Source organism: Salvelinus namaycush, chromosome 10, assembly GCF_016432855.1.
Source record: "Salvelinus namaycush isolate Seneca chromosome 10, SaNama_1.0, whole genome shotgun sequence".
Classification (NCBI taxonomy): Eukaryota; Metazoa; Chordata; class Actinopteri; order Salmoniformes; family Salmonidae; genus Salvelinus; species Salvelinus namaycush.
In genome coordinates this window covers 43,671,521-43,687,112 of record NC_052316.1, presented here as the reverse complement: position 1 = coordinate 43,687,112, position 15,592 = coordinate 43,671,521, and the positions used below count along the sequence as shown (strand labels likewise).

At 43.6% G+C, this 15,592-nt stretch overlaps 1 protein-coding gene across 3 annotated transcripts in view; it reads left to right on the top strand.

Moving 5' to 3' along the window:
• The window catches only part of gtpbp3 (GTP binding protein 3, mitochondrial), a 37,612-nt gene extending 23,594 nt beyond the window's left edge, over positions 1 to 14,018 (top strand). For 2 of the 3 annotated variants that reach the window (XM_039002924.1, XM_039002922.1), the window contains exons 6-9: positions 3,281 to 3,424; positions 6,490 to 6,655; positions 11,907 to 12,221; positions 12,697 to 14,018. In XM_039002924.1, coding sequence (XP_038858852.1) covers positions 3,281 to 3,424; positions 6,490 to 6,655; positions 11,907 to 12,221; positions 12,697 to 12,928 — 857 coding nt within the window. In that variant the 3' untranslated portion in view covers positions 12,929 to 14,018. The remainder of the gene's footprint in view (positions 1 to 3,280; positions 3,425 to 6,489; positions 6,656 to 11,906; positions 12,222 to 12,696) is intronic. The other variant, XM_039002925.1, reaches the window with a different exon arrangement.
• The last annotated feature ends 1,574 nt before the right edge of the window (positions 14,019 to 15,592 follow it).

The following is a 15,592-nucleotide window of genomic DNA, read 5'->3' as shown; positions in this document are numbered from 1 at the left end:
GAGCTGGTGTAACTGAGTCAGGTTTGTAGGCCTCCTTGCTCGCACACGCTTTTTCAGTTCTGCCAACAAATTTTCTATAGATGAGGCCAGGGCTTTGTGATGGCCTCTCCAATATCTTGACTTTGTAGTCCTTAAGCCATTTTGCCACAACTTTGGAAGTATGCTTGGGGTCATTGTCCATTTGGAAGACCCATTTGCGACCAAGCTTTAACTTCTTGACTGATGTCTTGAGATGTTGCTTCAATATTTCCACATAATTTTCCTGCCTCATGATGTCATCTATTTTGTGAAGTGCACCAGTCCCTCCTGCAGCAAAGCACCCCCACAGCATTTCACCTTTATTTAACCAGGTAGGCCAGTTGAGAACAAGTTCTCATTTACAACTGCGACCTGGACAAGATAAAGCAAAGCAGTGCGACAAAAACAACAACACAGAGTTACACATAAACAAACGTACCGTCAATAACACAAAAGAAAAGAAAAATAGAAAGAATCTATGTACAGTGTGTGCAAATGTAGAAGAGTAGGGAGGTAGACAATAAATAGGCCATAGAGGTGAAAATAATTACAACTTAGAAACATGAAACATGATGCCGCCACCCCCGTGCTTCACGGTTGGGATGGTGTTCTTCGGCTTGCAAACCTCCCCCTTTTTCCTCCAAACGTAATGATGGTCATTATGGCCAAACAGTTCTATTTTTGTTTCATCAGACCAGAGGACATTTCTCCAAAAAGTACGATCTTTGTCCCCATGTGCAGTTGCAAACCGTAGTCTGGCTTTTTTGTGGCGGTTTTGGAGCAGTAGCTTCTTCCTTGTTGAGCAGCCTTTCAGGTTATGTCGATATAGGACTCGTTTTACTGTGGATATACATACTTTTGTACCTGTTTCCTCCAGCATCTTCACAAGGTCCTTTGCTGTTGTTCTGGGATTGATTTGCACTTTTTGCACCACAGTACGTTCATCTCTAGGAGACAGAATGCGTCTCCTTCCTGAGCGGTATGACGGCTGCGTGGTCCCATGGTGTTTATACTTGCGTACTATTGTTCATACAGATGAACGTGGTACCTTCAGGCATTTGGAAATTGCTCCCAAGGATGAAGTCTACAATTTGTTTTCTGAGGTCTTGGCTGATTTCTTTTGATTTTCCCATGATGTCAAGCAAAGAGGCACTGAGTTTGAAGGTAGGCCTTGAAATACATCCACAGGTACACCTCCAATTGACTCAAATTATGTCAATTAGCCTATCAGAAGCTTCTAAAGCCATGACATAATTTGTTTGAATTTTCCAAGCTGTTTAAAGGCACAGTCAACTTAGTGTATGTAAACTTCAGACCCACTGGAATTGTGATACAGTGAATTATAAGTGAAATAATCTGTCTGTAAACAAAAAAATGACTTAGTAGTTGGAAAAATGACTTAGTAGATGTAGATGTCCTAACCGACTTGGCAATACTATAGTTTGTTAACAAGAAATTTGTGGAGTGGTTGAAAAATGAGTTTTAATGACTCTAACCTTAGTGTATGTAAACTTCTGACTTCAGCTGTATGTTTTATGAAGTCATACACCTTACCACCAAGCCCACTTTGGAGAATTTTGTAGAATAGCCCTTCGTGCCAAATAGAATCAAATGCTTTTTTTAAAGTCAATAAAGCAAGCAAAGATTTTGCCCTCTTTTTTTTGATGGACGTGTTTATTAATTAGTATGTGTAAGGTATATGGTCAGTAGTGCGATGGTTAGGGAGAAAGTGAATTTGACATTTACTTATTACATTTTTTTCTTGAAGAAAGGTTTGAATTCCAGACATCAGGAAAGCAGCCAGAAGTTAATACCATGTAGCATTTTGCAACTCAGGTGTGCTGTTTTTCAGCATTTCATTTCTGATGTTGTCTAGACCACAAGCTTTCTTAGATTTGATAGATTTGTGCTTTTCATTTAGTTCTTGTTGTGTTATTGGGTCATCTAATGGATTTTGGTTGTTTTTAATGACTGATTCAAGGATGTTCAATTTTTCTTGAATTTCTAATTGGTTCTGTTGTAAGTCTTTTTGTGGGATGTTTTTGTATAGATTATCAAAATAAGTTTTCCAAATTCCTTCATCTTCTACGGTTAATTCTTGTGGCTTTGTCGTGCTTAAACTGTTCCACATGTCCCAGAACTGATTTTGGTCAATTGCGTTTTCAATTTCATCAAGTGTCTTGTTGGTATAATTCAATTTATTGTGTTTCAGTGTTTGTTTATACTGTTTCAGAGTTTCTAAGTATTCATATCGCAGCTCTGGGTTGTTTTGCTGCTTATGTTTTTCATTTGACATTTGTCACATCTCTATGTCTCTCTGTTTGTCTCTGTCTGTCTCTGTCTCTGTCTGTCTCTGTCTCTGTCTGTCTCTCTCTCTGTCTGTCTCTCTGTCTGTCTCTCTCTGTCTGTCTCTCTCTGTCTGTCTCTCTCTATGTTTCTTTCTCTGTCTCTATGTCTCTCTGTCTCTATTTATCTCTCTCTGTGTCTCTCTGTCTGTCTCTCTGTCTGTCTGTCTCTCTGTCTGTCTGTCTCTCTCTCTGTTTCTCTCTCTGTCTCTATGTCTCTCTATTTATCTCTCTCTGTCTTTCTCTACCACCTATTTGTCTCTCTCTATGTGTCTGTCTGTCTCTCTGTCTGGTTCTCTCCCTCTCTCTCTCTCTCTCTCTCTCTCTCTCTCTCTCTCTCTCTCTCTCTCTCTCTCTCTCTCTCTCTCTACCACCTCTCTGTCTCTGTCTTCCATTGTCTCTCTCCTTCCCTCTCACTCTCTTTCTGTCTCTCTCTCTTTCTGTGTTTCTCTCTCTCTTTCTGTGTTTTTTGGAGAGTGAGAGGAAGGGGAGGGAAGGGAAATTCCCCTCAGTGTCGCCTGCTGCAGTCTGGTGGGGCAGCTGAGAGAACAGAAGCCTCTGATCTTTTGATTTAGGGACAGATGCTTTGCTGCGTGGCATTTATTTTGGTGGCACGCCATTGGGCCCTTTCCTCTCAGAGGAGAAGTCAGAGCCACCTCTGGTTCATAGCTAAGTGGACAGGGGTCTACACGATGGGTGAGATTCTTTCATCTCATGTAATCGGCGTTTAAAAAGGTTGTTTCACATCAGACACGTTATAAATATGTCACAATATTGTTGACATTAATTGATTAGTTTCACATGTCACAGAGCAGAGAGACTTTCTCCTGTTTCCATGGCATTGGTTATTTGGAAAGCAAACATGAAATTGAACTTGACTCCGTGTCGTCCTGTCCCTGCCCGTCTCCCCTTCCCAGTGGACAGTTCAGTGCGCCAGCTGGAGACAGAGATAGAGAGACACCTAAAGGACGAGAGGAGAGGAGAGCGGCTGCGCACCGGAGTACAGGTGGTCATAGCAGGAGCTACCAATGCTGGGAAGAGTAGTCTGCTCAACACACTCTGTAAGAATAATACACACACACACACACACACACACACACACACACACACACACACACACACAGTATGACACATTGCAGGGCGAATCCTCATTTCTATGGACAGCCATGTATGAGTGGTCATACACCTACACTTAAAGGAAAAATGTGCTTTTTTTATGACCAAATCTCTATTTCTGATGTAAATGGCATGTTCTAGAAGGTTCCAGACACGTTTTTTTGTTGTTGTTGCGATTTCACTTATTTTTGAGAAACGTACACCAACCAGCGATTCAATTCCTTATCCTCGTTTTGCAGTATGGGGGCTCTATCCGCAGCAGTTTATTCCATGTTGTGTGACTTTGAGCCGTTTCCCCAATCCAGCTGTTCCATTCTGTATAGCTTTTGAGTCGCTTGAGTCTGAGTGTTTCTAAAAGGTTTTTGGATAATTTGTTCATGTTTTTTCAGAGCCCCCGTACGACACAACAAGGATGAGGAAGTGAATCGTTGGGTTGTGTACGTTTCTCAAAAACAAGTGAAATAGAGATTTGCTTGTAAAAAACAAACAAACATGATTCTCCCTTTTTTAATTCTAGAGAATACACATCTAATACACACCCAATACACACCAAGTACACACCTAATACACACCCAATACACACCCAATACACACCTAATACACACCTAATATACTCCTAATATACACCTAATACACACCCAATACACACCAAGTGCACACCTAATACACTCCTAATATACTCCTAATATACACCTAATACACACCCAATACACACCCAATACACACCTAATACACACCTAATATACTCCTAATATACACCTAATACACACCTAATATACACCCAATACACACCAAGTGCACACCTAATACACTCCTAATATACTCCTAATATACACCTAATACACACCTAATATACACCCAATACACACCAAGTGCACACCTAATACACTCCTAATATACTCCTAATATACACCTAATACACACCTAATATACACCCGATACACACCTAATACACCCCTAATAGACACCCAATACACCCCCAATACACACCCAGTGCACACCTAATACACACCCGATACACACCTAATACGCACCTAGTACACACCTAATACACACCCGATACACACCTACTACACACCCGATACACACCCGATACACACCCGATACACATCTAGCACACACCTAATACGCGCCCAATACATGCCTAATACACACCTAATACACCCCCAATATACACCTAATACACGCCCAATATACACCTGATACACACCCAATACACACCTAGTACACACCTAATACGCGCCCAATACACACCCAATACACACCTAGCACACACCTAATACGCGCCCAATACATGCCTAATACACACCCAATACACCCCCAATATACACCTAATACACGCCCAATATACACCTGATACACCCCCAATATACACCTAATACACGCCCAATATACACCTGATACACCCCCAATATACACCTGATACACCCCCAATATACACCTGATACACCCCCAATATACACCTGATACACCCCCAATATACACCTGATACACCCCCAATATACACCTGATACACCCCCAATATACACCTGATACACCCCCAATATACACCTGATACACCCCCAATATACACCTAATACACGCCCAATATACACCTAATACACACCCAATACACACCTAGCACACACCTAATACGCGCCCAATACATGCCTAATACACACCCAATACACCCCCAATATACAACTGATACACACCCAATACACACCCAATATACACCTGATACACCCCCAATATACACCTGATACACACCCAATACACCCCCAATATACACCTGATACACACCCAATACACACCCAATATACACCTGATACACCCCCAATATACACCTGATACACACCCCCAATATACACCTGATACACTCCACACTCCACACTTTAGAACGACACAATGACCACACACTGACTATTCACGACACTGCTTTAGTCCCATGTCCCTTAAAGAGAAAATAACTTTTTTTGTTTATCAGTCATGTGCTCGTGAGTTTGAGATATGACATCCTGCATCATAAAGCAAGGCTCTGTATAAACCATGTGTAATGGTTGTTTGGCTGCTGCGCCACAGGGCTTCCTATCACAATAATACACGTATTTATCAGCCTCCAGATAAAATCCTGTTATTGTTTCCTATTGAGCTTGGTCTTTCCCAGGGCCTGACTCAACGGCCACAGCTCTTAACACAGAGTAATGGCCCGGGCTGTCAGTTGTCTGGCTGGGCAGCGGGGAGGGAACACTTTACTCTTTGTACGTAGTTCCACTGAACAGAGGCGTGGTTGTGGATGAAAATATCCCATGGCAGGAGAAGGTTGATGAGTTTGTCGAGGATCTTATTTTGATTCCAAATAACCAAGAATAGGACACTTCAATGGTTAGTATTTCCCATGACTATATTTAGTTGTAGAGGTTTTAATAGATGAGAAGATATATGGGAAATAAAATAAAAAATCTCTGTCTGTCTGTTTCTCTCTCCATCTCTCTATCCCAATTCCTCTCTCTCCCTCTATCTCTCTCTCCCTCTCTCTCTCCCTGTCTGTCTGTCTCTGTCTGTCTGTCTGTCTGTCTGTCTGTCTGTCTGTCTGTCTGTCTGTCACACCATCTCTCTATCCCAATTCATCTCTCTCTGCCTCTATCTCTCCCTCTATCTCTCCCTCTCTCTCTCTCTCTCCCTGTCTGTCTGTCTGTCTGTCTGTCTGTCTGTCTGTCTGTCTGTCTGTCTGTCTGTCTGTCTGTCTGTCTCTCCATCTTTCTATCCCAATTCCTCTCTCTATCTCTCCCTCTCTCTCCCTGTCTCCCTCTCTCTCTCCCTGTCTCCCTCTCTCTCTCTACCTGTCTCCCTCTCTCTCTCCCTGTCTCCCTCTCTCTCCTTCTCCCTGTCTGTCTGTCTGTCTGTCTGTCTGTCTGTCTGTCTGTCTGTCTGTCTGTCTGTCTGTCTGTCTGTCTATCCAAATTCCTATATCTCTCACCCTCTCGATCTCTGTCTATCTCCATCTTTCTCTCTATTCCTCTCTGTCCAGGCCAGCGTCCAGCAGCCATCGTGTCCCCCATCGCGGGCACCACCAGGGACATTGTAGAAACCTCTCTGGACATTGGAGGCTTCCCTGTCCTCCTGAGTGACACCGCAGGGCTCAGAGACTCCTCAGACAGCGTGGAGAGAGAGGGGGTCCGCAGAGCCCGTCAGAGGTATATACACTACACCACATACTGTATATGGTGCAAAGCATTATGGTCAAAATGCATGTTCCATTTCAACTAATTGAATATCTTTGTTATGTAGTTCACCTAAAATGAATACATGAATTCTTATCATCAGGACTAGGATATGGAAAGACCTTAAACAATACGTTATGGAGCATTGTTGGGAGTCTCTTCCTGTGACTTCTGTACAGAACAAAGTCTAGTGTTGTCTACATTGTATGGGCAATATGAACAAAATGAACAAGATACTTGAAAATCCTCAAAAACAAAGGAAGGAAGAAATAATTCAAGGCTTTTTCCATATGTTGTATTTTGGCTTCAGTTCCAGTTCGTCAGTGTAAAGAGAATGTATGGATATAAATACCAGACGTAAACACACTCAGGAGGTGGGAGGATGTGCCACTATGCACATTAATATTTACCATACAGAGGGTGAGACACACACGCACGCACGCACGCACGCACGCACGCACGCACGCACGCACGCACGCACGCACGCACGCACGCACGCACGCACACACACACACACACACACACACACACACACACAGTGACAGAGTCAAATACATACATACCAGAGCACTCCATCCTAACGGCTGTCTCCATTGTTTACACCAGTGTAGAATAGCAGCAGCAATGTATATACTCGTCCCTGAATATACACACACACACACACACCCACACACACACACACACACACACACACCCTCACCCTCCACAGACTTGGCCAGGCTGACGAGAGGGAGAGGGGAGAGTTGGCCCGGTAGGAAGTGCAGGCAGTTCTTGTGCTTAAGGGGACTTTCTGTATGTCTGTCAGGGGATCCAGGGCTCATGACCTGGGGGAGGGCAGGAAGGAGGTAGTCAGAATAAGCATCCTGCTGCTACTGCTGCTAGTCCCTGGGGGCAGGGGAGAGTCCCAGGGGAGGGGGGTCCCCACAGAGATACAGTTAATTATGTGACTGTCTCTAGATTCCCTACCTATGCTTTTCTGTTTCAACAAAAATGGACAATAAAAATTGACAATGCTACGCAATTCTATTCTAATCTGGGGGATTATAAAGTGGGACTGCAGTGGATAGCAAAAAATGTACATACTCCTGACCAGTTCTGCTGTTTTGTGTTTTTTTACGCTGATCTTAAAAAATGTTTTTACACAATGTCTCCGCCATCATTTCCTATGATCTTCTGGAGAGCAGAACAGCGATCACTAACCTCCATTTGAATGGCAGTTTGTACTTCAACGAGTCGGCAGCTCTGGACGTTCTGTTTACTCCTGACGTTCTGCTTCCTCTGGACGTTCTGTTTACTCTGGACGTTCTGCTTCCTCTGGACGTTCTGTTAACTCTGGACGTTCTGTTTCCTCTGGACGTTCTGTTTACTCTGGACGTTCTGTTTACTCTGGACGTTCTGTTTCCTCTGGACGTTCTGTTTACTCTGGACGTTCTGTTTCCTCTGGACGTTCTGTTTACTCTGGACGTTCTGTTTCCTCTGGACGTTCTGTTTACTCTGGACGTTCTGCTTCCTCTGGACGTTCTGTTTACTCTGGACGTTCTGTTTCCTCTGGACGTTCTGTTTACTCCTGACGTTCTGCTTCCTCTGGACGTTCTGTTTACTCTGGACGTTCTGTTTACTCCTGACGTTCTGTTTACTCTGGACGTTCTGTTTCCTCTGGACGTTCTGTTTACTCTGGACGTTCTGCTTACTCTGGACGTTCTGTTTACTCTGGACGTTCTGTTTACTCTGGACGTTCTGTTTACTCTGGACGTTCTGCTTCCTCTGGACGTTCTGTTAACTCTGGATGTTCTGTTTACTCTGGACGTTCTGTTTACTCCTGACGTTCTGCTTCCTCTGGACGTTCTGTTAACTCTGGACGTTCTGTTTACTCTGGACGTTCTGTTTACTCTGGACGTTCTGCTTCCTCTGGACGTTCTGTTTACTCTGGACGTTCTGCTTCCTCTGGACGTTCTGTTAACTCTGGACGTTCTGTTTACTCTGGACGTTCTGCTTCCTCTGGACGTTCTGTTTCCTCTGGACGTTCTGTTTACTCCTGACGTTCTGCTTCCTCTGGACGTTCTGTTTACTCTGGACGTTCTGCTTCCTCTGGACGTTCTGTTTCCTCTGGACGTTCTGCTTCCTCTGGACGTTCTGTTTCCTCTGGACGTTCTGTTTACTCTGGATGTTCTGCTTCCTCTGGACGTTCTGTTAACTCTGGACGTTCTGTTTACTCTGGACGTTCTGCTTCCTCTGGACGTTCTGCTTCCTCTGGACGTTCTGTTTACTCTGGACGTTCTGCTTCCTCTGGACGTTCTGTTTACTCTGGACGTTCTGTTTCCTCTGGACGTTCTGTTTCCTCTGGACGTTCTGTTTACTCTGGACGTTCTGTTTCCTCTGGACGTTCTGTTTACTCTGGACGTTCTGTTTCCTCTGGACGTTCTGTTTACTCTGGACGTTCTGTTTACTCTGGACGTTCTGTTTACTCTGGACGTTCTGTTTACTCCTGACGTTCTGCTTCCTCTGGACGTTCTGCTTACTCTGGACGTTCTGCTTACTCTGGACGTTCTGTTTACTCTGGACGTTCTGTTTCCTCTGGACGTTCTGTTTACTCTGGACGTTCTGTTTACTCCTGACGTTCTGCTTCCTCTGGACGTTCTGCTTACTCTGGACGTTCTGTTTACTCTGGACGTTCTGTTTACTCCTGACGTTCTGCTTCCTCTGGACGTTCTGTTTACTCCTGACGTTCTGCTTCCTCTGGACGTTCTGTTTACTCTGGACGTTCTGTTTACTCCTGACGTTCTGTTTACTCTGGACGTTCTGTTTACTCTGGACGTTCTGTTTACTCTGGACGTTCTGTTTACTCTGGACGTTCTGTTTACTCTGGACGTTCTGTTTACTCTGGACGTTCTGTTTACTCTGGACGTTCTGTTAACTCTGGACGTTCTGTTTACTCTGGACGTTCTGTTTCCTCTGGACGTTCTGTTTCCTCTGGACGTTCTGTTTACTCTGGACGTTCTGTTTACTCTGGACGTTCTGTTAACTCTGGACGTTCTGTTTACTCTGGACGTTCTGTTTACTCTGGATGTTCTGCTAACTCTGGACGTTCTGCTTACTCTGGATGTTCTGCTTACTCTGGACCAGACCCTAATCCCGGGGACTCAAAAGAGGAAGTGACGGCGCAAAAGAGGCAGATGAGCCGGCATCATGACGAGACTACGTTGGCGTGCAAATAAACCGCAAGTCTTAGACTGCTCTCTGTGCTACCGCACGTCAAGCAGTACCGATGCACCGATTCTGGAATCAACAGGACCCTGAACAGGACCCCTAACTACACTATATGTACAAAAGTATGTGGACATCCCTTCAAATTAGTGGATTCGGCTATTTGTGGACAGGTGTATAAAATCGAGCACACCGCCATGCAATCTCCATAGACAAACATTGTCAGTAGAATGGCTTTACTGAAGAGCTCAGTGACTTTCATCGTGGCACCGTCATAGAATGCCACCTTTCCACCAAGTCAGTTCGTCAAATGTCTGTCCTGCTAGAGCTGCCCCCGGTCAACTGTAAGTACTGATATTGTGAAGTGAAAAAGTCTAGGAGCAACAACGGCTCAACCGCGAAGTGGTAGGCCACACAAGCTCACAGAACGGGACCGCTGAAATTGTCTGTCCTCGGTTGCAACACTCACTACCGAGTTCCAAATTGCTTCTCGAAGCAACGTCAGCACAAGAACTGTTCGTCTGGGAGCTTCATGAAATGGGTTTCCATGGCTGAGCAGCCGCACATAAGCCTAAGATCACCATGCGCAATGGCAAGCGTTACACCACTCCAGCCGACTCCATTGGACTCTGGAGCAGTGGAAACGCGTTCTCTGGAGTAATCTAACATCTAAATGGAAGCAAGTCCCCGCAGCAATGTTCCAATATCTAGTGGAAAGCCTTCCCAGAAGAGTGGAGGCTGTTATAGCAGCATATTAATGCCCATGATTTTGGAATGAGATGTTTGATGAGCAGGTGTCCACATACTTTTGGTCATGTAATGTATATGTACATATCTACCTCAATTACCTTGTACCCTCGTACTGGTACCCCGTGTATATAGCCAAGTTATTACCTAGTACCCTTACACATTGACTTGGTACTGGTACCCCGTGTATATAGCCAAGTTATCGTTACTCATCACATATGTTATTTTTTTATATTATTGACTGTTGTTGGGAAGGGCCGGTAAGTAAGCATTTCACTGTTACATGCTGACTACACCGCTCGCGAGAACATTGCAAAACAAATTTAGACATGTTATTCAATCATTGCATCCAAGCTGCTCGCGCGTGTCTGTCAACGAGCGTCTGCGTAGCCAGACGCTAAACTAGAACTTGGTTCTATTTGTGACGCTTGATGCGCTGCAAGTACCGCCTCTCCCTTCTCATTTACATTTACATTTTTAGTCATTTAGCAGACGCTCTTATCCAGAGCGACTTACAGTAGAGTGCATACATTTTATTACATTTTTACATACTGAGACAAGGATATCCCTACCGGCCAAACCCTCCCTAACCCTCCCTAACCCGGACGACGCTATGCCAATTGTGCGTCGCCCCACGGACCTCCCGGTTGCGGCCGGCTGCGACAGAGCCTGGGCGCGAACCCAGCCCAGCCTGGGCGGGAACCCAGAGACTCTGGTGGCGCAGCTAGCACTGCGATGCAGTGCCCTAGACCACTGCGCCACCCGGGAGGTTCTCCTCATTGGTTGTTATGAGCGTTTACCCACGTGGGTGATTGAAAGATGAACTGAGGTCCACACTCCAGTCCAGTTGGTGGTGGTAATGGACATTAAAGTTATTTGCCATATAAAGTCAGAAGAAGAAGAAGATGAAGGAGGTTTACCCTTTTATCTGTGGATTAATTGTCAGAGTAGAGGACCTTGTGCATTTCAGTTAAAATAACAACCCAATGTTTATATCCCAGGACAAATTAGCTAGCAACAGTATGCTAGATAGCTTAATTGCCATGAATGTTTAATGCTTTTCGACCCCCAAGTTAATTTATTTGGTTCAGAGTTCGTTTTGATATTTCAACCTGCGTGTCCTGATCGCGTCTGGTGTGTGTGGACAGAATCAACATGCGCACGTGGATGCACGCCTTCGCGCGCCCGGTCTAGTCAGTGTGTTAGTCTACACTTGTTGTTTACGAAGCATGTGACAAATAACATTTTATTTGATTGCGTATTTTCCCTTCAGGGTGGAGCAGGCTGATCTGACCCTAGTAGTGGTGGACTCCACGCAGCTACCCCCAGACCCTCAGCTAGTACCAGCCTTCCTCCAGGAGTACCTCAGCACTGTGCTGCCCAGCCCTGAGGCCGGCATGAAGGCTGCGTCAGACAGGGTCCTGCTGGTGCTCAACAAGAGTGATCTGGTACCTGAGGAGCAGAGGGAGAGAACAGAGGGAGAGCTGAGAGAGATCACGGGTCTCCCTCCTGCATGTTTTCTGTCCTGCTATACCAGTACAGGGCTGGAGGATTTCCTCACTGTGCTGCAGAGCAGGGTCAAGACTCTGTAAGTATAGAGTATAGTTCTGTGTTAATGTTACTGTATGCTTCTACGTAGGTTTTTTAAATGGTTTTCCTGTATATCAGGTAGTCACCATGGGCGGAATCCTAACTCTGATTGATAGATTCATTGTGCAATTCATTCAAAATCAAACTCTTTGGTATCGCAAGTAAGTTATGATTGGTCCCTAAGCTTTTGATAATATCATGCATGACTTGTCATAACATGAGTCATAACATTATACACCCTGTGCTTACCCTACGGTAGGTGTTTCATTGTGTTGTTTACAGCCCGCCGTATCCTGTGGATATGAGGAATAAACTCTGATTAGATTTTATACATCCTGAGTCTTTCAAGAAAGTAACGCTGATAGCAGCTCCCAGACTGAAGATCAAACACCCCGTTCTTTTGAAATATTTGGCAGCGCCGGCCGGCTCACCTACATACAGTACATCAGTTATAACACATCTGTTCCATCCAGGTGTGGTGACCCTCTGAGCGGAGCTCCCAGTCTGACCCAGGCCCGTCACAGAGCCCACCTCCAGCAGAGTGTCGCGGCCCTGAACCAGTACCACCAGTACAGAGACCAAGACCTGGCCCTGGCCGCAGAGGGGGTCCGCCTCGCCCTCACCCACCTGGGACGCATTACAGGACGGGTCGGAGCCGAGGAGATCCTGGACATCATATTCAGAGACTTCTGTATAGGGAAATAAATGGTTGAACATGGATACATCTCATGCAGAAAGGACACTCTCACACGAGATCATGTGACAGGGAGGAACACTAACACAGACTTTAAGTGTAGTTATTCTAGCAAGATACCAAAATGTAACTAGTGTATTTCATTGTTTGTCCTGGTCATTTGAGCTGGTGGATCTCAACTCTAGCCATAGCCAGACTGAAGAAGTGTAAACATCTTAGCAGATCATCTGTGACTCTCTACTGAGTCACTGTTTGAGTCATCATCGCTCTGTGTTCTGTGGGGAATAAATGGTTTGGTAGGCGATCATCTCTGTGTTAAATGGGAAAGAAACGGTTTTGGTAGGCGATCATCTCTGTGTTAAATGGGAAAGAAACGGTTTTGGTAGGCGATCATCTCTGTGTTAAATGGGAAATAAATGGTTTTGGTAGGTGATCATCTCTGTGTTAAATGGGAAATAAATGGTTTGGTAGGTGATCATCTCTGTGTTAAATGGGAAATAAATGGTTTGGTAGGTGATCATCTCTGTGTTAAATGGGAAATAAATGGTTTGGTAGGTGATCATCTCTGTGTTAAATGGGAAATAAATGGTTTGGTAGGCGATCATCTCTGTGTTAAATGGGAAATAAACGGTTTTGGTAGGCGATCATCTCTGTGTTAAGTGGGAAAAAGAAGGTTTGGTAGGCGATCATCTCTGTTAAATGGGAAAGAAACGGTTTTGGTAGGCGATCATCTCTGTGTTTTGTGTGAAAAAGAAGGTTTGGTAGGTGATCATCTCTGTGTTCTGTGGGAAAAATAAGGTTTGGTAGGCGATCATCTCTGTTCTGTGGGGAAAAAACGGTTTGGTAGGTGATCATCTCTGTGTTCTGTGGGAAAAATAAGGTTTGGTAGGCGATCATCTCTGTTCTGTGGGGAAAAAACGGTTTGGTAGGCGATCATCTCTGTCCTGTGGGAAAAAGAAGGTTTGGTAGGCGATCATCTCTGTTCTATGGGAAAAAGACGGTTTGGTAGGCGATTAGTAATGAAAACACTTGTTTCCAAAGTGGTCCTCTGGTAAACCATATAGAACATATCATGATTAAAAGTGGTCCTCTGGTAAACCATATAGAACATATCATGATTAAAAGTGGTCCTCTGGTAAACCATATAGAACATATCATGATTAAAAGTGGTCCTCTGGTAAACTATATAGAACATATCATGATTAAAAGTGGTCCTCTGGTAAACCATATAGAACATATCATGATTAAAAGTGGTCCTCTGGTAAACCACATAGAACATATCATGATTAAAAGTGGTCCTCTGGTAAACCACATAGAACATATCATGATTAAAAGTGGTCCTCTGGTAAACCATATAGAACATATCATGATTAAAAGTGGTCCTCTGGTAAACCATATAGAACATATCATGATTAAAAGTGGTCCTCTGGTAAACCATATAGAACATATCATGATTAAAAGTGGTCCTCTGGTAAACCATATAGAACATATCATGATTAAAAGTGGTCCTCTGGTAAACCATATAGAACATATCATGATTAAAAGTGGTCCTCCGGTAAACCATATAGAACATATGATGATTAAAAGTGGTCCTCCGGTAAACCATATAGAACATATCATGATTAAAAGTGGTCCTCCGGTAAACCATATAGAACATATCATGATTAAAAGTGGTCCTCTGGTAAACCATATAGAACATATCATGATTAAAAGTGGTCCTCTGGTAAACCATATAGAACATATCATGATTAAAAGTGGTCCTCTGGTAAACCATATAGAACATATCATGATTAAAAGTGGTCCTCTGGTAAACCACATAGAACATATCATGATTAAAAGTGGTCCTCTGGTAAACCATATAGAACATATCATGATTAAAAGTGGTCCTCTGGTAAACCATATAGAACATATCATGATTAAAAGTGGTCCTCTGGTAAACCATATAGAACATATCATGATTAAAAGTGGTCCTCTGGTAAACCATATAGAACATATCATGATTAAAAGTGGTCCTCTGGTAAACCATATAGAACATATCGTGATTAAAAGTGGTCCTCTGGTAAACCATATAGAACATATCATGATTAAAAGTGGTCCTCTGGTAAACCACATAGAACATATCATGATTAAAAGTGGTCCTCTGGTTAACCATATAGAACATATCGTGATTAAAAGTGGTCCTCTGGTAAACCATATAGAACATATCATGATTAAAAGTGGTCCTCCGGTAAACCATATAGAACATATCGTGATTAAAAGTGGTCCTCTGGTTAACCATATAGAACATATCGTGATTAAAAGTGGTCCTCTGGTAAACCATATAGAACATATCATGATTAAAAGTGGTCCTCTGGTAAACCATATAGAACATATCATGATTAAAAGTGGTCCTCTGGTAAACCATATAGAACATATCATGATTAAAAGTGGTCCTCTGGTAAACCATATAGAACATATCATGATTAAAAGTGGTCCTCTGGTAAACCATATAGAACATATCATGATTAAAAGTGGTCCTCTGGTAAACCATATAGAACATATCATGATTAAAAGTGGTCCTCTGGTAAACCATATAGAACATATCATGATTAAAAGTGGTCCTCTGGTAAACCATATAGAACATATCATGATTAAAAGTGGTCCTCTGGTAAACCATATAGAACATATCATGATTA